Source organism: Neoarius graeffei, chromosome 28 (assembly GCF_027579695.1).
Source record: "Neoarius graeffei isolate fNeoGra1 chromosome 28, fNeoGra1.pri, whole genome shotgun sequence".
NCBI lineage: Eukaryota > Metazoa > Chordata > Actinopteri > Siluriformes > Ariidae > Neoarius > Neoarius graeffei.
Window position 1 is genome coordinate 34,689,226 of NC_083596.1, and position 25,131 is coordinate 34,714,356.

The 25,131-nt window shown below is 47.4% G+C and overlaps 2 protein-coding genes across 2 annotated transcripts in view; one reads left to right on the forward strand and one right to left on the reverse strand.

Moving 5' to 3' along the window:
- lamc3 (laminin, gamma 3) overlaps positions 1–25,131 on the reverse strand; it is a 574,068-nt gene that overhangs the window by 347,036 nt on the left and 201,901 nt on the right. The window lies entirely within an intron of this gene.
- On the forward strand, positions 20,573–21,403 carry LOC132876168 (zinc finger BED domain-containing protein 5-like; the record flags this gene model as incomplete). Its single annotated transcript, XM_060913473.1, has 1 exon — positions 20,573–21,403. A coding segment is annotated over exon 1 (807 nt), but the record flags the coding sequence as incomplete, so codon positions are not given.

Genomic DNA, 25,131 nt, shown 5'->3' on the forward strand with positions numbered 1-25,131 from the left:
GTCCTTCACAGGAGCGGTGCGATAAAACTCCGAACAAACACAGGGCACCAGGATGGATCAAGCAGGTCCGAGGGGCAGAAGAGGCCAGCATCTCAATCCCAGGATCAACATGTAACTCAGAGGGACAGATTGGGGGGTGGGGAAGAGAGAGAGAAAGAAAACACGTGGTTAGGTATGCCCTAAAAATGAAAAGTATTAAATCTGTGTGGTAGGCTCGCAGAGACGAGAGTCTTTACATCAGGCATAACACACAACAATGGCATGTTAATATGGTAAAATATATCATGACCTGCTCTGGCTGGATGCTTGATTGGGTGATGGGAGCACACTCCTCAGCAATGATGAGATGCAGATGGGACCCTTAGGGCTGGCCAAGACAATTCAGTTACATTTCACCGGGTCTGGGACATGCGACAGAATGTCTGACGGCCGATTCCCTGCAGGCTACGATAGCCAGTCGAGGTCCCCACCGTCTCCACCAAAAGATTTCCTGTTGACTCCATGTAACTCAGAGGGACAGATTTGGGGTGGGGGGGGAGGGAAAGAAAACACAGGTGGTTAGGTATGCCCAATGTCACCTGAATAAGTAGGAACAGTATACATATTGCACCGAGTACAAGCAGGGACTCCGGCAACTAACTATGACAGCATAACTAAAAGGAGAGAGCCAGAAGGTAACACAGGCATGAGGGAGCCCCAGGACATAAAGCAGCCAGCCACTACACCGTCAACAAACTCGAGTGAGCAAGCGAGTGGGGACTGACAGCATCCATACATCCCAGTTTACCAAAACACTCTATGTCTGAGGACCCTCCAGATCTACTCCTTTACCTCATAAACACCATTAACAAAAGGCTTGACTAAACAGATATGTTTTCAGCCTAGACTTAAATGCTGAGACTGTGTCTGATTCCCGAACATTACTTGGAAGGCTGTTCCATAACAGTGGGGCTTTGTAAGAAAAGGCTCTGCCCCCTGATGTAGCCTTCACTATACGAGGTACCAGCAGATAGCCTGCACCTTTTGATCTAAGTAGGCGTGGCGGGTCATAGAGGAGCAGAAGTTCACTCAGGTACTGTAGTGCGAGACCATTTAGTGCTTTAAAGGTCATTAGTAGTATTTTATAATCAATACGAAATTTGATTGGGAGCCAATGCAGTGTGGATAAGACAGGCGTGATGTGGTCATATTTTCTAGTTCTAGTAAGGACTCTTGCTGCTGCATTTTGAACTAACTGGAGCTTGTTTATGCACTTATTGGAACATCCAGACAGTAAGGCAATACAATAATCCAACCTGGAGGTAACGAAAGCATGGACTAGTTTTTCTGCATCATGCAATGACATTAAATTTCTTATCTTTGCAATATTTCTGAGATGAAAGAAAGCTATCTGGGTGATGTTATCAATGTGAGTTTTGAATGAAAGACTGGGGTCAATAATCACTCCGAGGTCTTTTACTGCTGCACGTGAAGAAACAGAAAGGCCATCCAGAGTTACTGTGTAATCAGAAAACTTACTTCTAGCTGTATGTGGTCCTAGTACAAGTACTTCAGTCTTGTCAGAGTTAAGCAGAAGGAAATTAATAAGCATCCAGTGTCTAATGTCCTTAACACATTCCTCAATTCTATTAAGCTGGTGTCCCTCATCAGGTTTTGCAGAGACATACAACTGTGTGTCATCAGCATAACAGTGGAAACTAATACAATGTTTACGAATAATATCGCCCAGAGGTAACATGTATAGAGAAAAAAGCAGTGGACCCAAGACAGAACCTTGTGGAACACCAAACTTTACCTCGCTACGTCTAGAAATATCACCATTTATATCAACATACTGATAACGATCAGTTAGATAAGACGTGAGCCAGGAGAGGGCTGTTCCCTTAACTCCCACAACATTTTCAAAACAGTCCCAGTCCTAACAGGACCCCCCCTCTAGGAGCATCTCCTGACGTTCTCAGGATGATCAGGATGGGCCAAATGGAAGTCCCGACAAAGTTCTTTGTCTAGTATGTCCCGAGCTGGGACCCAGCAGCGCTCCTCAGGGCCATAGCCCTCCCAGTCCACAAGATATTGGAGACCCCCGCGAACCTGGCAGGAGTCCAGCAGGTGGCGCACAGTGAAAACAGTCTGACCCTGGAAGATGCGGGGGGCGGGGGGTTCCTAGGGGCAGGGGCATACGTGGACATCAGTACGGGCCGCAACAGGGAAACATGGAATGTGGGGTTAATCCTTAGCGTATGTGGTAACTGGAGCTGGTAGGAGACAGGGTTAACTCTGCGTACAACCTTGAAGGGGCTAATGTAGCGAGGAGCAAGCTTGCGGTTCTCCACCCGCAGCGGAAGGTCCTTGGTGGACAGCCAAACCCGCTGCCCAGGGCGGAAAGTGTGGGCAGGTCTCCTATGGCGGTTGGCCCGAGTCTGGTTGGTACTGGAGGTCTGGATGAGTGTCCTCCTGACCTTGCTCCAGGTCTTGCGACACTGTCTCACGTATTGGTTGACCGAGGGCACCCCAGCGTCCTCCTCCTGGTCCGGGAACAGAGGTGGCTGGAACCCGAATTGGCACTGGAACGGCGACAGCTTGGTGGCCAATGACTGCAGGGTGTTGTGGGCGTACTCAGCCCATGACAGCCAGGTGCTCCACGATGTCGGGTTATCCATAGCCAGGCCTTGCAGGGTGCATTCCAGGTCTTGGTTGAGCCTCTCCGTCTGGCCATTGGACTAGGGGTGGAACCCAGAGGAGAGGCTGGCAGTGACCCCGATGAGCTTGCAGAAGCCGTGCCACACTCGTCTCGTCTCGTCTTCTTCCGCTTTATCCGGGACCGGGTCGCGGAGGCAGCAGCCTAAGCAGGGAAGCCCAAACTTCCCTTTCCCCAGACACCTCGGCCAGCTCCTCGGGAAGAACACCGAGGCATTCCCAGGCCAGCCGAGAGACATAGTCCCTCCAGCATGTCCTGGGTCTTCCCGGGGGCCTCCTCCCGGGGGGACATGCCTGGAACACCTCCCCAGGGAGGCGTCCAGGAGGCATCCGAAAAAGATGCCCGAGCCACCTCAGCTGATTCCTCTCGAAGTGGAGCAGCAGCGGCTCTACTCCGAGCTCCTCCCGAGTGACTGTGCTTCTCACCCTATCTCTAAGGGAGCGCCCAGCCACCCTGCGAAGGAAACTCATTTTGGCCGCTTGTATCCGCGATCTTGTCCTTTCAGTCATTACCCAAAGCTCATGACCATAGGTGAGAGTCGGAACGTAGATCGACAGGTAAATTGAGAGCTTCGGCTTTTGGCTCAGCTCCTTCTTCACCATGATGGACCGGTAAAGCGACCACATCACTGCGGAGGCTGCACCGATCTGCCTGTCGATCTCACGCTCCATCCTTCCCTCACTCGTGAACAAGATCCCGAGATACTTAAACTCCTCCACTTGAGGCAGAACTTCTCCACCAACCTGGAGAGGGCAAGCCACCCTTTTCCGGTCGAGAACCATGGCCTCGGACTTGGAGGTGCTGATTCTCATCCCAGCCGCTTCACACTCGACTGCAAACCGCCCCAGTGCATGCTGAAGGTCCTGGTTTGAAGAAGCCAACAGGACAACATCATCCGCAAAAAGCAGAGATGAAATCCTGTGGTTCCCAAACAGGATTCCTTCCGGCCCCTGGCTGCACCAAGAAATTCTGTCCATAAAAATTATGAACAGAACCGGTGACAAAGGGCAGCCCTGCCGGAGTCCAACATGCATTGGGAACAGGTCTGACTTACTGCCGGCAATGCGAACCAGACTCCTGCTCCGTTCGTACAGGGACCAGACAGCCCTTAGCAAAGAGCCCCGAACCCCATACTCCCGAAGCACCCCCCACAGAATACTACGGGGGACACGGTCAAATGCCTTCTCCAGATCCACAAAGCACATGTGGACTGGTTGGGCAAACTCCCATGAACCCTCGAGCACCCTATGAAGGGTATAGAGCTGGTCCAGTGTTCCGCGACCAGGACGAAAACCGCATTGTTCCTCCAGGATCCGAGGTTCGACTATTGGTCGAATTCTCTTCTCCAGTACCCTGGAGTAAACCTTCCCTGGGAGACTGAGAAGTGTGATTCCCCTATAATTGGAGCACACTCTCCGGTCCCCTTTCTTAAAAAGAGGGACCACCACCCCAGTCTGCCACTCCAGAGGCACTGTCCCTGACCGCCACGCGATGTTGCAGAGGCGTGTCAACCAAGACAGCCCCACAACATCCAGAGACTTGAGATACTCAGGGCGGATTTCATCCACCCCCGGTGCCTTGCCACCGAGGAGCTTGCAAACCACCTCAGTGACTTCGGCTTGGGTAATGGACGAGTCCACCTCTGAGTCATCAGCCTCAGTCTCCTCAGTGGAAGACATGACGGTGGGATTGAGGAGATCCTCAAAGTATTCCTTCCACCGCCCGACAATGTCCCCAGTTGAGGTCAACAGCTCCTAACCCGCACTGTAAACAGTGTTGGCAGAGTACTGCTTCCCCCTCCTGAGGCGCCGGACGGTTTGCCAGAATTTCTTCGAGGCCGACCGATAGTCCTTCTCCATGGCCTCCCCGAACTCCTCCCAGTTCCGTGTTTTTGCCTCCGCAACTGCCCGAGCTGCAGCACGCCTGGCCTGCCGATACCCGTCAGCTGCCTCGGGAGTCCTGGAGGATAACATGGCCCAATAGGACTCCTTCTTCAGCTTGACGACATCCCTTACTTCTGGTGTCCACCACTGGGTTCGGGGATTGCCGCCACGACAGGCACCAGAGACCTTGCGGCCACAGCTCTGAACAGCTGCATCCACAATGGAGGTAGAGAACATGGTCCACTCAGACTCAATGTCCCCCGCCTCCCTCGGAAGCTGGGAAAAGCTCTCCCGGAGGTGGGAGTTAAAGACCTCCCCAACAGAGTGCTCGGCCAGATGTTCCCAGCAGACCCTCACCATACGTTTGGGCCTGCCAGGTCTGTCCAGCTTCCTTCTCCGCCAGCGGATCCAACTCACCACCAGGTGGTGATCAGTTGACAGCTCAGCCCCTCTCTTCACCTGAGTGTCCAAGACATAGGGCCGGAGATCAGATGAAATGACTACAAAGTCTATCATCAACCTCAGACCTAAGGTGTCCTGGTGCCACGTGCACTTATGGACACCCCTATGCTCGAACATGGTATTCGTTATGGACAAACTGTGACTAGCACAGAAGTCCAATAACAAAACACCACTCGGGTTCAGATCAGGGAGGCCTTTCCTCCCAACCATGCCCCTCCAGGTGTCACTGTCATTGCCCACGTGAGCATTGAAGTCCCCCAGTAGCACAATGGAGTCCCCAGTCTGAGCACCCCTCAGTACCTCTCCCAGGGACTCCAAGAAGGCCGGATATAATATCACACCCCTATAATATCACAGGTACTGGCTATTGTGCCTTTCTCTGATAACAAACTATTGTGTTCACAAACTGTCTGTCACACTGCTATTTGGGACGTAGGCACAAACAACAGCAAGAGCCCTCTCCCCAATCCGAAGGCGCAGAGAGGCGACCCTCTCGTTCACTGGGGTAAACTCCGACACATGGCGGCTGAGCTGGGGAGCTATAAGCAAGCCCACACCAGCCCGCTGCCACTCACCACGGGCGACTCCAGAGAAGTGGAGAGTCCAGCCCCTCTCGAGGAGCTGGGTTCCAGAGCCCAAGCTGTGCATGGAGGTGAGCCCGACTATCTCTAGCCGGTACCTCTCAACCTCCTGCACAAGCTCAGGCTCTTTCCCCCCCAGCGAAGTGACATTCCATGTCCCAACAGCCAGCCGCTGTGTCCGGGGATCAGGTCGTTGAGGCCCCTGCCTTCGACTGCCACCCAATCCACATTGCACCAGTCCCCTACTGCTACCTCTGTGGGTGGTGAACCCACAGGAGGTCAGGCCCACGTCACTTCTTCGGGCTGAGCCCGGCCGGGCCCCATGGGCAAAGGCCCGGCCACCAAGCGCTTGCATATGAGCCCCAACCCCGGGCCTGGCTCCAGGGTGGGGCCCCGGCTGCGTCATCCCGGGCGACGTCACGGTCCTCAGATTTTTCTCCATAGGGGTTTTGGTGAACTGCTCTTAGTCTGGCCTGTCACCTAGGACCTGTCTGGCTTGGGAAACCCTGACAGGGGCACACTCGGGAGGAGAACTGGGGCCCCTGGTCAGAGACAATGTCCTGTGGAAGACCAAAGACTCAGAAGACGTGATTAAATAGCAATTTAGCAGTGTCAAGGGCAGAAGGGAGTTTGCACAGTGGTATAAAGCGGCAGGCCTTGGAGAATCTGTCCACAATGACCACAATGACAGTGTTACCTTGAGACTCAGGGAGACCCGTGATGAAGTCGACTGCCACGTGGGATCAGGGATGCCGGGGAATAGGCAGAGGATGTAGGAGACCCTGGGGATGCTGTCGCGGGTTCTTGGTTCTGGTGCAGACCTCACAGGACAGGACAAATGACCTTACTTCCTTCTCCATGTTAGGCCACCAGAAGCATCTTTTCAGGAAGTCCAGGGTCCTCCGAGCTCCCGGGTGGGCGGTGAGGGGGGAAGAGTGACCCCACTGGAGAACCTTGGCCCGGGCTTGATGAGGGACGTACAGGAGGCCTGGTGGCCCCGTCCCAGGATCAGGGTCCCGGCGTTGAGCTTGTCGAATGGTCTGCTCAATACCCCAGCGGACAGGAGCCACAATCCGGGATACAGGGATGATAGGCCTAACTTCACTCTCCCTGTTGTTGGGTGAGAACAGCCTGGAGAGCGTGTCCGGTTTGGTGTTCTTAGAGCCCGGGCGGTATGATAGGGTGAAATTGAAATGGCTGAAAAACAAAGCCCACCTAGCCTGTCATGGGTTCAGCCTCTTGGCTTGCTGGAGGTACTCCAGGTTCTTATGGTCCGTCCACACCAGGAATGGATGTTGCTCTCCCTCCAGCCAGTGCCTCCACTCCTCAAGGGCTCGTTTAACCGCTAGCAGTTCCCGATCCCCCACATCATAGCGGGACTCCGCAGGGCTCAGGTGGTGGGAGAAGTAAGCGCAGGGGTGCAGCTTCCCTTCTGACCATTGAGAGAGCACCACGCCGACACCACTGTCCGAGGCGTCCACCTCCACGATGAATGGTTGGGAGGTGTCCGGGAGAACCAGAATAGGTGCCGTGCAAAAGCGGTGTTTGAGGTCATTAAACACCTTTTCCACCTGAGGGGACCAGACATAGGACCCACCAGTCCTTTTGGTGAGGTCCGACATAGGTGCTGCTACGGAGCTGAAGTTCCTGATGAATTTGCGGTAGAAGTTAGCGAATCCTAAGAACTGCTGAACCTCCTTAATGGACTTGGGAGTAGGCCAGTCCCGGACGGCCAGGGTCTTGGCTGGGTCCATTTGGAGTTGCCCCGTTCATACAATAAATCCCAGGAAGGAGACCTCGGGGACATGAAACTCGCATTTCTGGGCTTTAGCAAACAGATTATTCTGTAAAAGTCTCTGGAGGACTTGGCGGACATGGTGGCGGTGCTCCTGTAAGGTCTTGGAGAATATCAGGATGTCATCGAGGTAGACGAAAACATATTGATTAATCATATCCCTCAAGACGTCATTGATAAGGGCCTGAAAAACAGCTGGTGCATTGGTGAGTCTGAAGGGCATGACCTGGTACTCATAGTGCCCTGACGGGGTGTTAAAGGCGGTCTTCCACTCGTCTCCCTGTCAGATACGGATGAGATGGTATGCGTTCCGTAAGTCCAACTTGGTGAAGATGGTGGCGCCTTGGAGCAGGTCGAATGCTGTGGACATCAGCGGAAGGGGATAGCGGTTGCACACGTTGATCTTGTTCAGGCCCCTATAATCAATACATGGCCGGAGCCCCCCATCCTTCTTGCTGGCAAAGAAGAAGCCGGCACCAGCGGGTGAGGTGGAGGGTTGAATGAACCCAGAGGCCAAGGCCTCCTTGATGTACTCCTCCATGGCCTTGCGTTCTGGCTGAGAGAGGGAAAACAGTCTGCCACGAGGAGGGGTAGTCCCAGGGAGCAAGTCGATGGCACAGTCGTAGGCATGGTGCGGAGGGAGAATGGCGGCCCTGCTCTTACTGAAAACTTCCTTGAGATCCCAGTACTCTGTGGGAACTTGAGATAACTTGGTGAGATCGGGAGGCTCGGTAGGAGACACAGGAGAGCTAGAGAGCAGACAAGAGGCATAGCAAGCAGGACCCCACTCCACAACCTGGCTAGTGACCCAGTCTATACGAGGGTTGTGGTGGGTAAGCCAAGGAAGACCTAGAATAACTGGGAACTCAGGTGAAGGAATCAGGTGCAGGGATATTTCTTCCTTGTGACCTTGAGACTGGAGGAAGCCTGGAGAAGTAACTTGGGTGACTCTTCCATCACCTAACGCTTGGCCATCGAGGGCAGACACAGACAGTGGGACTTCAAGAGGCGCAGTCGGGACATTGATGCTTTGGGCGAAGTGGATATCCATAAAGTTTCCAGCCGCCCCTGAGTCTAACAAGGCTTGACAAGAGTGGACGGTCTCACCCCAGGAGATGGAGACCGGGATGTAGATTCCTTGGCCAGGGAGTCCGGGAGAGAGGGTAGGCCCCATCACAACCCTCCCTTGGCTGGACAGGGCGGTCCTTTTCCCAAGAGCTCGGGACATGATGCTCGGAAGTGACCAGGCTTGCCACAGTAGATGCAGCACTTGTCCCTCCTTCTGCGCTCCCTCTCGGCTATGGAGAGATGAGTATGGCCAACTTGCATGGGCTCTGGACAGTCACTGGAGGAGGTAGACGGGCTCCAGGTAGAGGCAGGGAGGCCGGGGAGGCTCAGGACTTGGCGGCGTTCTCTCATCCTGTTGTCAAGGTGAGTAGAATGTGAGATCAGAGTTTCGAGGTCACTTGGGCATCCGATAGAAGTCAGACTGTCTTTGATGGGGTCAAACAGACCATGGTGGAAGGCTGACACCAGGGCAGTCTCGTTCCATCCACTTACTGCTGCAAGGGTCCGGAACGAGATGGCGTAGTCTGGAACGCTTCCTTCCTGTCAGACAGACATGAGCTTCCTGGCTGCATCTTTACTGATGTCTGCCTGATCGAAGACCCGAAGCATCTCCTCCGTAAATACCTTGAAGTCAGAACACTCGGGTCCCTGTCTTTGCCAGATGGCCATTGCCCAAGCTCGTGCCTTACCAGCTAACAAGGTTATCACAAAGGCAATCTTGCGGCGATCCGTAGTGTAGGTTGTAGGCTGGAGCTCAAAGGTGAGTTGGCACAGGGTAAGGAACTCCCGGCACTCACCGTGCTTGCCGTCATACCTCTGTGGTGCAGGAAGGCTGGGTTCATGAGGTGAAGGAGACAGCATGGCGGGAGGCACTGGAGCGGGAGCAGGAGCCGGATCAGGATGAGGAGATGCAGGCAGAGGTGTCAGCTGTGCCAGGGTTTTCCCAATTTGCTGAAGCAGTACCTCGTGGCGAGCAAGGGCCTCATGTTGGCTGGTAAGCGTTTGTCCATGAGCGTCCATGGTCACTCCAAAGCGTGTCAAAGCTGCCATAATTCCCTGAAGGTTGGCTGGGTAGACAGTTGAAGCAGCCTCTGCTGAGTCGGTCATGACGGAATCTTTCTGTTAGGGTTTTGCTGGGATTCAAACCTGGTTCGCTGGTGTGATAATCCAGCAAACCCCCACTAGGCCACCAGGGGGATGACTCAAATGCAAAGGCGTGAGGCGGAAGTAGAAAAAGTATCAAAAGGTTTATTTACAATATATACAGTCCAAAATAAATAATCCAAAACGCTCAAAAGATGAAGGGAAAAATAAGAAATATCCAATGTACAAAAGTCAAAACAAAAGCCAAAAAACCAGAAAAGAAAAGGCAAAAATACCAATGCTCAGAAGATCCAAAAAACAGTAAAAACTAGGTCCAAAAGTCCAAAAAGCAAAGCAAAGTGCAAAACCAAAAAGACAAAGGCAAGGAACACGGTACAGAGGAAACTGGAGCTAAACATAACAGCACAAAGACTCCGTGACAAGAGGACTGAACTCAGGGGTATAAATACACAAACTAATTAAGGACAGGGCGGGGCAGGAAACAGGCAATAAGACAAAAACAAAATACAGAACACAGTGGTGACCTCTAGAGGCCAAAACAAACATGACCAGAAAAGGAAATAACAGCGGCCTCTAGAGGCCAAAACAGTCCCAGTCCTAACATTCTGAAATCAGTGAAAGGTGAAAGTTGCAAGAAAAGTGCACCTTTGCATTGTTGCAAGCCTGCCTTTTGTCTCCTCATTTCCCCCTCGAACCCCATAAGTGTTTACTGGTGCTGAAACCCCAGATATTGAAGAAGCTTTATTACCATGGAGTCATTGCCCCTTGCTTTGATATCCAAGATGGCGCCGCGGACGGTTGCCTCAGTACTTCGCTCTCGTACTTTCTACATTTTTGTGTATTTGTTGTGTTTCTTCGCTTGTCACATACTCTAGAGAAGAACCCATAAACATTGAATTAACCACCAGTAAAGTTCTTTCATCGGCTTTCATCAATCCAAAAATTTTTTCAGAGTTACTTGTCAGAGGAGCAGCAGCTCTCTATGGATTATGCCATGGACGCCGGAGACACCAGGGGAAGCGAGCCGGCACGCTCGTCAGACTGAGGCAGCGGAGTTTTCGCACTGCGCTCCTGTCTATTCACCTGGCTAACGTCTGCTCTCTGGCCAATACGATGGACGAACTGCTGCTCCTCAACACAATTATCACAGATTTTAACAGATCTGCTGCCTTGTGCTTCACCGAAACCTGGCTCGGTGAGCACATCCCAGACTCTTCTCTCCATCTGCCTGGATTTCACCTTCACCGAGCGGACCGCGAAACGGAGCTCATGGGGAAAACGAGGGGAGGCGGAGTCTGCTTTTATATTAACGAAGGTTGGTGTACTGATGTCACAGTTCTAAATAAATCATGCAGTCCTCATCTGGAGACATTATTCATAAACTGCAAACCGTTTTATGCTCCACGAGAGTTTTCCTCGTTTATTCTGGTTGGAGTTTACATCCCCCCTCAGGCATGTGTTAATGAGGCGTTACAACACCTGGCTGACCAGATAAACAATGTGGAGAAAAAACACCCAGACTCTTTGCTCATTGTTTTGGGGGACTTTAACAGAGCAAACCTCAGCCACGAACTGCCAAAATATAAACAGCACATTAAGTGTCCCACCAGGGACTCTAACACTCTGGACCATTGTTACACTGTTTTAAAGGACTCATACCACTCTGTCCCCTGTGCAGCCTTGGGACTATCTGATCACTGTATGGTTCATCTTATCCCATCCTACAGGCAGAAGCTGAAATCTGCTAAGCCTGTAGTTAAGACGGTGAGGAGATGGTCTGATGAGGCCAAAGTGGAACTATAAGCCTGCTTTGACTGCACTGATTGGAGTGGTTTTGAGGCTGCAGCTTCAGACCTGCATGAACTGACTGATACTGTGACATCTTACATCAGTTTTTGCGAGGATATGTGTGTGACCACCAAGACCTTCCGCACATACAATAACAACAAACCCTGGTTCACGCAAAACTCAGACAGCTTCGCCAGGCCAAGGAGGAGGCCTACAGAAGTGGGGACAGAGTCCTGTACAAACAGGCCAGAAACACACTGACAAAAGAGGTGAAATCAGCTAAGGCCCTGTCCACACGGCAATGGATTCAGGTGAATCTGATAAAATTGTTTATCGTTTTGGCCTGGCGTCCACATGGCACCAGCGTTTTGGGTGCCCCAAAACGAAATCTTTTGAGAACGGGTTCCAGAGTGAAAAAATCTGGCAACAGAGCCATTGCGAAGTTGTCTGGATGAGTAGAACGGATTTGTTTACAATGACGTCACAACCACATGTGCTTCACGCCAGGTAGAAGTGTAACGAACTTGATGCGAGTTGTCAACAAATCCTATAACTTGGTTCATGAAACGCGCTTACAAAATATTTTGACTGTGAATATTTATTGTGTAATGGTGCAAAGTGAGAGAGAGAGAGTGAGAGAATAGCCCTTAGGGCAGAGTCAATCCCGCCAGCAAAAATAGGGAAAAAAAAGGAGCAATCTCACCTCTTCAGATGTTTATTCCGGACCATTAAAGAATTCTGGAGGATATCAGAATGTTGGAGTACCGGCTTCCATCTACCCCCATTCATTCCTCTTTCCGCATCTCCATTCAAACAACGAGCATGTGATTTAAAGGGACTATATCCATAGGATAGGGAGTGAGAAAGTGTGTGCATGTGACAGTGACAGGGATAGTCACTGTGCGCATGCGCAGTTATGCACATGCGTCTACTTCTATTGTTCTGGTGTCTCCGATGGGACCGTCTTACAGTGCACGTAGTGGTGTGGCATGTGTATTGCATCATTTTCAGCAAGCGTTGCTTTGCCATATGAACCTGATATTTTACTGATCCGTTGCCCATGTGGATGCGATATTTAAAAAAAAAAAAATCTCGTTGCCGTTGTCGTGTGGATGTAGCCTAAGAGGAGCTACATTGAAAGGATCAAAAACAGCCTTTCAGCCAACGATCCGGCATCAGTGTGGACAGGCCTGAAGAATATCACTAACTACAGGAGACCATCCCCCTACACTGCAATGAACCATCAATTGGTTGATGAGTTGAATGTGTTCTACTCCAGATTCGACAAATTCATACCTCTCCCCCCCTCAGACATTAAAGACCCATTCACACCCCCTGCTATTCTGCCTCCTCTCGCTTCTGACCCCACACCAGCACTCAAGATCTGTGAAGAGGATGTTTGTCAGCTTTTTCGCAGACAGAAGATCAGGAAGGCACCTGGCCCAGATGGTGTGTCACCCACCTGTCTGAAGGTCTGTGCTGATCAGCTTGCTCCCATCTTCACCCAGATCTTCAATAGATCCCTGGAGCTGTGTGAAGTCCCCTCATGCTTCAAACGCTCCACAATAATCCCAGTTCCCAAGAAAACCACCATCACAGGACTGAATGACTACAGGCCTGTAGCTCTCACATCTGTAGTCATGAAGTCCTTCGAGAGACTGGTGTTGTCACACCTGAAGGTCATCACAGACCCCCTGCTGGACGCCCTGCAGTTTGCCCACCGGGCAAACAGGTCAGCGGATGATGCAATCAATATGGGACTGCACTACATCCTGCAACACCTTGACTCTGCAGGGACGTATGCCAGGATTCTGTTCGTGGACTTCAGTTCGGCATTCAACACCATTGTTCCAGACATCCTCCACACCAAGCTCACCCAGCTCACTGTGCCCTCCTCCACCTGTCAGTGGATTACAAACTTCCTGACTGACAGGAAGCAGTAGGTGAGGATGGGGAGCATCACATCCAGCACTTGGACTGTCAGCACTGGCGCCCCCCAAGGGTGTGTGCTCTCCCCACTGCTCTTCTCCCTTTATACCAACGACTGCACCTCAAGAGACCCATCTGTTAAACTCCTGAAATTTGCAGATGATACAACGGTCATCTGCCTCATCCGGAATAGTGACGAGTCTGCATACAGACGGGAGGTTGAACGGCTGGTCTGGTGGTGCAGTCAGAACAATCTGGAGCTGAACACGCTCAAAACTGTGGAGATGACAGTGGACTTTAGGAGGAGCCCCCCCACTCTGCTGCCCATCACCATCACCAACAACACTGTGACTGCCGTTGAAAGCTTCAGGTTTCTGGGTTCCACAATCTCTCAGGACTTGAAGTGGGAGACAAACACAGTCACTATCATCAAAAAGGCTCAGCTGAGGTTGTACTTTCTGCGCCAGCTCAGGAAGCTCAACCTGTCTAAGGAGCTGCTGACACAATTCTACTCTGCCATCATTCAGTCTGTTCTTTGCTCTTCCATCACTGTTTGGTTTGGATCGGTCACCAAACAGGAGAAGAACAGACTGCAATGGACAATAAGGTCTGCAGAGAAAATTATTGGTGTCAACCTGCCCTCCATCCAAGACCTATACCTGTCCAGAGTCAGGAAACGGGCAGGTAACATCTCTGCGGACCCATCACACCCTGGTCACAATCTGTTTAATCTTCTCCCCTCAGGGAGGCGATATAGATCTCTGTATGCAAAAACAACCAGACACAAGAACAATTTCTTCCCTCAGGCTGTCTCTGTGATGAACAGCTAAAATCCAGATTCATATATCAGTAATATCACTTGCAAAATATCTGCACACTCATACTGTCATTCTGTGCTCACTGTTACTTATATTTATACTTATTTAAATTTACTATTCATCTTTGCACTATGCACCATATTGCACCAAAAGGGAAATCCTTTCTGTGATGAACAGCTAAAATCCAAATTCATATATCAGTAATATCACTTGTAAAATATCTGAACACTTATACCATCATTCTGTGCACACTGTATACTTTATATTTATTTAACTATTCCATACTTGACTTACCTGGATTACTTTGCACTATGCACCTATTTTTGTTGTTGTTTGTTTGTTTTGTGTATACGCTTTTTTTAATCTGTTTTGTACTACGAGATCTAAGTGAACCAGAGTCAAATTCCTCGTGTGTGTCCACATACCTGGCAATTAAAGTGTTTCTGATTCTGATTGCTGAACTCATCTAAACCCTCACTGGTATCCACTAAATTCAACACTAAGCCTTCCTTGTGGTGCGCATGGAACAGAGGCAGCAAATTCAGGCACTTCTCTAGGCCCAGGCAAAGGATCAAAAGTATTCATCCCCTTGATGTGTGTCCTGTTTTGTCGCATTACAAGCTGGAATTAATATGTTTTGTTTTGTTTTTTTTTGGGGGGGGGGGGTAGCACCATTTGATTTACACAACATGCCTACCACTTTAAAGGTGCAATTTAATTTTTTTTTACTTTTTTTAAATTGTGACACAAACAACAATTAATATGAAAAAGAACAAAAACAAAACAGAAATCTGGAGTGTGCATAGGTATTCAACTCCCAAAGTTAATACTTTGTAGAGCCATATTTTGTTGCAATTACAGCTGCAAGTCTCTTGGGGTACGTCTCTATTAGCTTAGCACATCTTGCCACTGGGATTTTTGCCCATTCCTCAAGGCAAAACTGCTGTAATTCCTTCAAATCAGATGGGTTGCATTGGTGTACAGCAATCTTCAAGTTATGCCACACATTCTCAATTGGATTAAGGTCTGGGCTTTGACTAGGCCATTCCAAGACATGTAAATGTTTCCCTTTAAACCACTCCATTGGAGCTTTAGCAGTATGTTTAGAGTCATTGTCCTGCTGGAATGTGAACCTTCATCCTAGTCTCAAGCCTCAGGCTGACTCAAACAGGTTTTCCTCCAAAATTTCCCTGTATTTAGGGCCATCCATCTTTCCTTCAATCCTGACCAGCTTTCCTGTCCCTGCAGACGAAAAACATCCCCACAGCATGATGCTGCCACCACCATGCGTCATTGTAGGAATGGTGTTCTCAGGGTGATCAGAAGTGGTGGGTTTCCACCACACATGCCATTTCCCATGATGGCCAAAAAGTTCAACTTTAGTCTCATCTGACCACAGAATCTTCATCCATGTGTTTGGGGAGTCTGCCACATGCTGTTGGGTAAACTCTAAATGTGTTTTCTTATTTTTTCTTTAAGCAATGGCTTTTTTTCTGGCCACCCTTCCATAAAGCCCCACTCTGTGGAGTGTATGGCTTGAAGTGGTCCAATGGACAGGTATTCCCATCTCCGCTGTGGATCTTTGCAGCTCCTTCAATGTTATCATTGGTGTCTTTGTTGCATCTCTGATTAATGCCCGCCTCGCCCAGTCTGTGAGTTTTGGCGGCTAGCCTTCTCTTGTCAGGTTTGTAGTGGTGCCATATTCTTTCCATTTTTGTCATGCTCAGCCCCAGACATATACTCTGGAGATTACGGATCTCTCACACCAGCGCCGACCCGGATCCGGGATGGGAATTCCACCTCACCTACATTCACTTCCTGGTTTCACCGCTGCCTATAAATACGCCGTTCTCAGAATGTCTCATTTGCTGCAGCCTATCAAGGTTGCAAGTTTAGCAAGCGAGCTAAACAGGTGCAGAAAGTTAAAGCTTCCCATGGTATTAGCTATTCAGAAGCTGTAAAGAAAGTCCCTAGAATCTCATCATTACTAAAACAAAATGAACGTAGAGAAGTCAATAATGACAAGTCCACTAATAACTGTGAGGGGTGTAATAAGTTGGAAAGGGATGGTCTAGCTATCAATAAGAGCGACTTTGTGCTCTTTATGGCAGAGATTATTAATTGTTCAGCTCAGATTCAGAGTCAAACGGAAAGGATAAAGATAATTGTGAGGTCGGCTGAAAAGTATCTGGGTATCAAAGGATTACTCTGGGAGACAGTCAGAGATTATCTAAACATGGATAGTCAATCTTCTCAAGTTATGTCAAGCTATGATTAGTTTAATGCTGTTAATAATATTACAGTGGAAAGCCAGAAGCTTGATTACTAATGGTCAAGAGTTCAAGAAGTACATTGATAAATTAAAGGAAAAACCTAACATAATTTGTGTGCAAGGTGGCACGGTGGTGTAGTGGTTAGCGCTGTCACCTCACAGCAAGAAGGTCCGGGTTCGAGCCCCGTGGCCGGTGAGGGCCTTTCTGTGCAGAGTTTGCATGTTCTCCCCGTGTCCGCGTGGGTTTCCTCCGGGTGCTTCAGTTTCCCCCACAGTCCAAAGACATGCAGGTTAGGTTAACTGGTGACTCTAAATTGACTGTAGGTGTGAATGTGAGTGTGAATGGTTGTCTGTGTCTATGTGTCAGCCCTGCGATGACTTGGTGACTTGTCCAGGGTGTACCCTGCCTTTCGCCCATAGTCAGCTGGGATAGGCTCCAGCTTGCCTGCGACCCTGTAGAACAGGATAAAGCGGCTAGAGATAATGAGATGAGATGGGGATATACTGCAATTAGAAGGGATAGAGGAAAATGGTAGAGGAGGAGGAGTTGCAACTTTTATCCAAAATGGAATCAGCTATAAAGTTCTTGGGGTCAACAAGAATCATGAGTCAATTGTGACTAAGGTATGGACTAAAAGAGGCCCAGTGAATATAGTGAACTATTATAATCCCTGTGGGAAGCTTGATGAAAATATTCTGGAAAACATTTTGGAGCCAGTAAAAGGTAATTTGGTTTGGTGTGGAGATTTTAATTCACACCATCTGCTTTGGGGCAGTGATCACACAGACTCTGGTTATATAATTGAAGAGTTTATTGATAATAAATGTTTGGTATGCATTAACAATGGGGAGGGTACACAATACAATGGTATCAGCAACACAGAATCTGTCACTGATTTGACATTCTTATCTAGCAAGCTAGCAGGTACTAGTTCATGGAAGGTAGTAAAGAAAACTACAATTGGTAGTGATCATTATCCAGTATTAACTAAAATATGATTAGAAGTGTGCTGTGAAAAGATTAAAAGAATACCAAGATGGAAAATGGAAAATGCAAACTGGGAAAACTTTCAAGTATTATGTGCATTAAGATGCCTTAAGCTAAGGGAGGTGAAAGAAATAGATGTTAATGAATTTAATAGTGTGTTGGTTGATGAAATAATAATGTCAGCTGAGGAATCTATACCTAAAGTTAAAGGAAATGGGAGAAGTAAGAATGTTCCATGGTGGAATAAGGATTGCAGTAAAGCAGTCAAGGCAAGAAATAAAGCTTTTAAGGATCTTAAAAAGTGTCATTCTCAACATGCTTTGATTGAATATAAGAGAGCTCAGGCAGCTGTTAGGAAAACAATTAAAGCAAGAAAGCATACCTTTTGGAGGGAATACTGTAATAGTAGGACGGACTGTGAAGCTGTCTGATGTATGGGGCATGATAAGAAGAATGGGAGGGATTAGAAGGAATCATGAGTTACCAGTCTTGAATAGTGGAAATATAGTAGCCATTAATAATCTGGAAAAAGCTGAACTTTTAGCACAAACATTCAGGAAGGTGCACAGCTCTGAAAACATAACTAAAGAGGCTAGGGCAGTTAGAGGCAACATTTTAAGAAAGCACCCAACTGTCTTAATAAGGAAGGAAAGTTCAGGAAACCCATTGGATCTGCCTCTTACTATGTTTGAGTTGAGGAAAGCCATATCTGCCATATCTGAGGGTCTGCTAATTAAGTTAGAGTCCATGGGAATAGGTGGTAAGGCATACAACTGGATTTTGGATTTTCTATTTGACAGGAAGATACAGGTAAAAGTGTGGTGTATCTGAACATAAACATCTGAACATAAACAGTATATGAAGGGTTAATGGTTGACGCAGGTTACGTTAGCAGTTTAGAATAGACCAATGAGATTGCGTGTGTGGGTCATGTGATGGGGGGGTCCTACAGGTTGGTGTTCAGTTCAATAAAGTGCTGGCAATGTCTGGACACAGATTGTTCCACGCTCTTTTAATTCTTCATAAATAGAAGATACGACAAAAAGTAGGTACAGAGTATTCTGAAATATATACAGTGGAGAATGGTACACCGCAAGGTAGTGTGTGTAGCCCATTATTGTTTAATATCATGATTAATGACATCTTTTTAAACATAGAGCAAGGTATAGGCAAATCCTTATATGCAGATGATGGAGCATTATGGGTCAGAGGACGTAATATTTCACATGTCAAAACAAAAATGCAAGCAGCAATAATGAAAGTGGAAAAGTGGGCAAATGAATGGGGTTTTAGGCTATCAGTGTCAAAGACTCAAGTAATATGTTTTTCAAGAAGGCACAAAATCACTCCTTTTTCTTTAAAGCTTTATGAACATCCTCTTGAGCAAGTCAAAGCTATCCGATTTCTTGGGGTATGGTTTGACGAAAAGTTAACATGGAAAGTACACATGAGTAAGGTAGGAAACAAGTGTAAAAAGGTTATTAACATCCTTTGCTGTTTATCAGAACAGTCCTGGGGAGCCAGCAGAGCAGCTTTGCTTAATGTATACTGGGCACTTATGAGGTCTGTCTTTGATTATGGCTGCATAGCATATATGTCTTCAGCTGAATCTAACATAAAGGTCTTAGATGTACTGCAAGCTCAGGCTTTGAGGATCTGTAGTGGATCCTTTAACACATCCCCTGTACCTGCAATGCAAGTGGAAATGGGTGAGATGCCACGAAGGATTAGAAGAATACAACTTATGTTACCACTTAGAGGGCAATATGCTGATCATCCAGCCAAAAATATTTTAAATGACTTTTGGGAGCATAACAAGTCCAACTTTAGAAGCTTTGGGTGGATAGGTGATGCTAAAGCAGAGAGTTTAGGGCTACATCAGTTGCAGTACAGTCCTGTTGTACCTTTATCCTCTATTCAGCCATGGTTTTTCCCATTACCTTCTGTAGACCTGGGCATTCACTTAGAACAGTGGTTCTCAACCGGGGGGGCGCGCCCCCCTGGTGGGGCACGGAGGTACTCCAGGGGGGTCGCGAGTAGGCTTCATGTATGGAGGAAAAAAAAAATCTGGGGCTAACAGGCTATAGTAGCTAAGCAGATGCAACACATTTACCCATGCCAAAATGCAGGACATTGGACTATTACATACAAATCAATACTATTATAAAATCTATCATCAATCTATCATAAAATCTTGTGTGTAGGTTATTTTAAGCCCGTGACGCGAACATGATGCAACGTCACGTGAGTGAGTCTGCATACCGTGGCCACCGTGTGAGTGCTTGCCACACACACACTAGTCTGGTTTCTTGCCGAGTTAACTCGTGCCGACTCTCGCTAGTCTACTATCATCAATCCATCGATACAGCGCAAAACCCAAACAGTCTTTTTAAAGACTATTACCCCACACTGTATTTTTGCTTTCCCCATTTCAGCTCTACCCAAATAATTTGTTGTTTTTGTTGTTTTCTTACTGCTAGTTTACTACCCCTTTGCCTTTTTCACCCTGCGTGTGAAAAATCCAACTGTCCCACACACACACACACACACACACACACACTAACACACACACACACACACACACACACACACACACACACTCACACGAGTAAGTACACCATTCACACCTCGTTAAAATTTGCAACTATAAAATCCCCGAATAAAGATATCGATCGTGTTTCTCACTGATAAGCCCCATACGTTCCCTCTGGTTAGCCCCCTTAGCCTACTACAGACTTAGCCTACTACAGACTTATCGTTACAACTTTATTACACACGTTTATTCACAAATACTTTAACAAAATGGATAGATTTCTTGTCAAAAAACCCAAGACAACTGACGTAGGTCTACCACCAGCTGCGAGAAAGCTTCGGAGGTACGATGAATCATACCTGCAGTTTGGTTTTACTGTCACCTCTGATCTTCGTCCTCAGTGTGTCGTGTGTGCCGAGGTGCTGGCAAACGAAAGCATGAAGCCATGCAAACTTAAAAGGCACCTCGAAACGAAGCATGCTGGCCTGAAGGACAAACCGCTTGAATACTTTCAAAGAAAGCGTGATGGCCTGCATCAGCAACAGGCAACAATTTCCGTGCACAGCACTGTATCTAAGCAGTGCCTGGAGGCATCATATGTGGTGGCAAAAAGAATAGGTAAGCTAGGAAAACCGCACACTGATGCCGAGAAATTCGTTTTGCCAGCTGCGCAGGACATGTGCAGAATATTCTTCGGGGATAGTGCAGCAGCCAAATTAGGCACCGTGCCACTTTCAAATGACACAGTTGCTCGGAGAATTGCTGATATGTCCAATGATATCAGAGAGCAATTAATACAGTTTATTAAAAATAGTCCATACTATGCCTTGCAGTTGGATGAGTCTACCGATATTGCTGGACAGGCACAGCTTCTTACATATGTCAGGTATGTCAGGGATAAATTAATTGAGGAGGATGTCCTTTTTTGCCGCCCTCTTCAGTCACACACAACTGGAGAGGCCATCTTCAATGTCCTTGATTCATTTATTCGCGAGAATGGGTTGGCGTGGGACCGATGCGTTGGCTTGTGCACGGATGGCGCACGAGCAATGACGGGCCGTGAGCAAGGTCTAGCTGCTCGCGTTAAGCAGGTAGCTCCACTTGTAAAATGGACCCATTGCATGGTTCATCGCGAAGCACTCGCTGCAAAAAAAATGCCATCTCTGTTGGAATCCGTGCTGAACCAATCAGTAAAAATGATCAACCTCATCAAGTCACGGCCGCTAAACTCTCGCTTGTTTGAGGTCCTCTGTCAGGAGATGGGGTCAGAGCACGAACAGCTGCTTCTGCACACTGAGGTTCGCTGGCTGTCCAGGGGGCGGGTGTTACAACATTTGTATGAGCTGCGAGATGAGGTGATGCGGTTTTTGACACAAATCAATTCAGACCTGGCAAAAAATCTGGATGACCCTTTGTGGCTGGCGTGTCTCTCCTATTTGGTCGATATATTTGACCGCTTGAATGGCTTGAACCTGTCTTTGCAAGGCCGAGAAACTCACATTTTGCTTCTCGCAGAGAAAGTGGATGCCTTCAAGCAAAAACTTGACCTCTGGTGTGGCCGCATCAGTCGGGGGAACTGTGATATGTTCCCAAGCCTTGCAGACTTTATCAGTAATGCAGGCACTTCCCACGATTTCTCATCTGTCTTTCAAGCAGCGTCAGAGCACCTGTCGGTAATGAGAAAACAGTTTGCAGCATACTTCACAGAGGATTATCGCTCTTTTGCGTGGGTTCGAGATCCATTTGTGTGTACTGCTGACGAACTTCCAGTTGACATGCAGGAACAGCTTATTGAGCTGAAGAGTGACAGTAGACTTAAGGCAGTCTTCACCTCATGCCCTCTTTCGACATTCTGGGCAGCATTGATGCAGGAGTACCCGCAACTGTGTGACGTAGCCTTGAAACTGCTCATCCCATTCGCATCGACCTACTTGTGTGAGGCAGGATTTTCAAAAATGACTGCGCTCAAAACGAAATATCGCAATCGTGCGCAAATTGAGGATGACTTGAGACTGTGCTTGTCAAACATTTCACCAAGAATCGAGGATCTTTGTAAGGCAAAGCAGGCTCAGGTCTCGCATTAACGCAAATGCAGATCACAAAGGCACAGTAAAAAGTAAAACCTAAATTCACGCCTGGTCCCAATTCCCAATGATATCAATAGCCAGCTAATGATAAGCCTAATAAAATACCTAATAAAAACACTAATAATAATAATAATAATAATAATAATAATAATAATGCCTATTAATAATAATAATAATAATAATAATAATAATAATAATATCAACAACCAACAACAGCAATAATAATAATAATAATAATAATAATAATAATAATAATAGGCCTAATAATAATAATAATGCCTGAAAGAACATAAGTCTTGTACGACTGCCAACAGCTTAGTAATGATAATAGGCCATAATAATAATAATAATTATAATAATTATAATTATAATAATGCCCGAAAGCAGATTAGAAATGTGGTGCTACTGCCAATTATAACAATAGCCTAATAATGATAATAGGCCTATGTATTTCTATGGAATGGATAATGCTACTACTGCTGCTACTGCTACTACTACTACTACTACTACTAATAATAATAATAATAATAATAATAATAATAATCTAGCCCAGGGCTAGCTATCTATCTATCTATCTATCTATCTATCTATCTATCTATCTATCTATCTATCTATCTATCTATCTATCAGTCGATATAAGGTGCTGTAGGTCGGGTGGCGTCACTGCGGGTGAGTGTGTTTGGGGGGGGATGGGGCGGGGCGAGAAGAGGGGCCCCCAACTGCAATGAACCAGCTTTGGTGGGGCCCAGGTTGCAAAAGGTTGAGAACCCCTGACTTAGAAATTAAAAAGAAACCAAAAGAGGTGACAGTAGAAACCATAGTGCAGAATTATTTAGAGTTACATTTTTCATGCCATACATTCATATTCACAGATGGATCAAAAGATCCAGAAAGAGAGTGAGCATTTTGAAAAGAATAGATGGCAACTTATCTGTTTACACTACAGAGTTAGTAGTGATCTGGTTGGCCCTGGAATGGATAAAAGAAAACAAAATTCACAATACTGTCATCATCTCAGATAGTTATTCAGCTCTACAAAGCATACAGTCAGGTAGATCATTCAGGGACGACCTCATCAATGAAGTACTGTATACAGTACATTATTCCATCTAGAAGCAGTAGGAATAGTAACCAATTTTCTTTGGGTACCGGCACATGCTGGTGTTGAGGGTAATGAGCAGGTGGAAAAGTTAGCCAAACAAACACTCAAGCATAAAGAGGTAGATTTACTAATCCCTGTGAGTAAGGTGGAGGCTAAGGTCCTTATAAAGAATCATGCCAAATCAATCTGGCAGGAATACTGGGATGACAATGAAAAGGGTAGACATCTGTACAACATCCAAAAACAGGTGGACAAAGGAAGAATGGAAGGAAGAAGTAGGAAAGATGAGAGCATGATAACCCGTCCAAGAATTGGTCACACAGGGCTTAACGGTACACTAAAAATAATAGGTAAACATCACATAGGAAACTGTGATTACTGTATTAAAACACTGTAATTAAAAAAATTAAAATTAAAATTACTGTAATAAAACACTGATTAGTGTTTTATTTCACTGCAAACAGTATGTGGAAGAAAGAAGAAACCTTTGTAAGTCATTAAGCACAGTGAAACACAGCAGTTTTAACCTACCTGGCATCTTGGGTAAGGCATCTAGCCATATATATCATTTTGTTCTCAGATTTCTCAAAGAAACTGGGCTAGCCCAGAGGATATAAGTTTTTTTTTTTTTGTTTATTTAATCCAATATCTACCTGTTCCACACTCCAGCCCAGTTGGTGGCGGTAATGCTCCTTTAAGTTGGTTGCCAACCGCCATAAAACCCTAAAGAAGAAGAAGAAGAAGTCTCGTTTGCTACTCTAGCCATTTCTGTGCCTTTTTGCGTCTCATGGTTTTTTGCTCTAGCTCTTTTCCTGGTTTATAGTTTTTTGCACTAAGGTTTTTTTCTTGTTCATGTTTTTTTGCACTAGCATTTATTCTTGTTCATGTTTTTTTTTGCACTTGCATTTTTGCCCTTGCCTGTCTTGTGTTTTTGTTGTTTTTTGTCTCTTTTTTTCCTGAACTATTTTTGTCATTTGTTTCTTGTCTTGTTTGTTTACCTTTTTACCATGCCCTTTTTTCCTGGATTAAATCACCTTATTTATTGGATAACTGTCTGTGTTCTGCATTTGGATCCTATCTCACCACACCTCCACCACCCCTAACAGTACGTTCTGGCTAACATGGATCCAGCGGAACTCACCAATCTGAGAACGGCCATCCAGCAGCAAGGGACTCTCCTCGGGACCCATCAACAAGACCTCCAGCAGATCACCCAGAACCTCGACACCCTGTTCTCCTCACCACACAGATGCAGCACTATCAAGCCATGCCTACCCCTGTCCAGCCGTCTCTTACTTCAGCTCCTGCCACTGCTTTTCTCCACGAGTTGAGACTCCCAGCGCCTTAGCCCTATGATGGAGAGCCAGGTACTTGCAGATTGTTCCAATCTCAATGCTCATTGATCATGGAGCTGCAACCTCTGATCTTCCTCAAAGAACGCTCCCAGGTGGGGTATATCATCACACTCCTCACCAGCAAGGCCAGGGAGTGGGGAACAGTGGTCTGGGATGCCGATGCTCCCTGTTGCTCCAGTTTCAAAGATTTATTCAAGGAGATGGAGCAAACTTTTGACCATTCTTTGTCTGGCCGGGAGGCAGCTAGGGAACTCATGGAGCTGTGGCAGGGCTCCCGGTCTACTTCGGACTACGCCATTGAGCTCCGAACGTTGGCAGCATCATGTGGTTGGAACGAGAGCACCCAGGTCGACGTGTTCCTGCATAGCTTGTCTGATGCCATTAAGGATGAACTGGTATCGCAGGAACTGCTGTTGGACCTCTCCAGTCTCCTGGACCTCGCCAACCGTATCGATGCCCAGTTCCAGCAACAGAGGAGAGAGAAGACCCGACCCAGCTTCACCTCTCCACCTCCCGCCTCATCCATCGAACCCATACAGGTAGACCGGGTACGGGTGTCAGCAGAGGAATGACAGTGCCAGCAGAGCACAGGGGCCTGTTTCTACTGTGGTCAGCAAGGACACATCTGCCGAGCCTGCCTGCTAAAGGGAATGAGACCACCAGCGAAT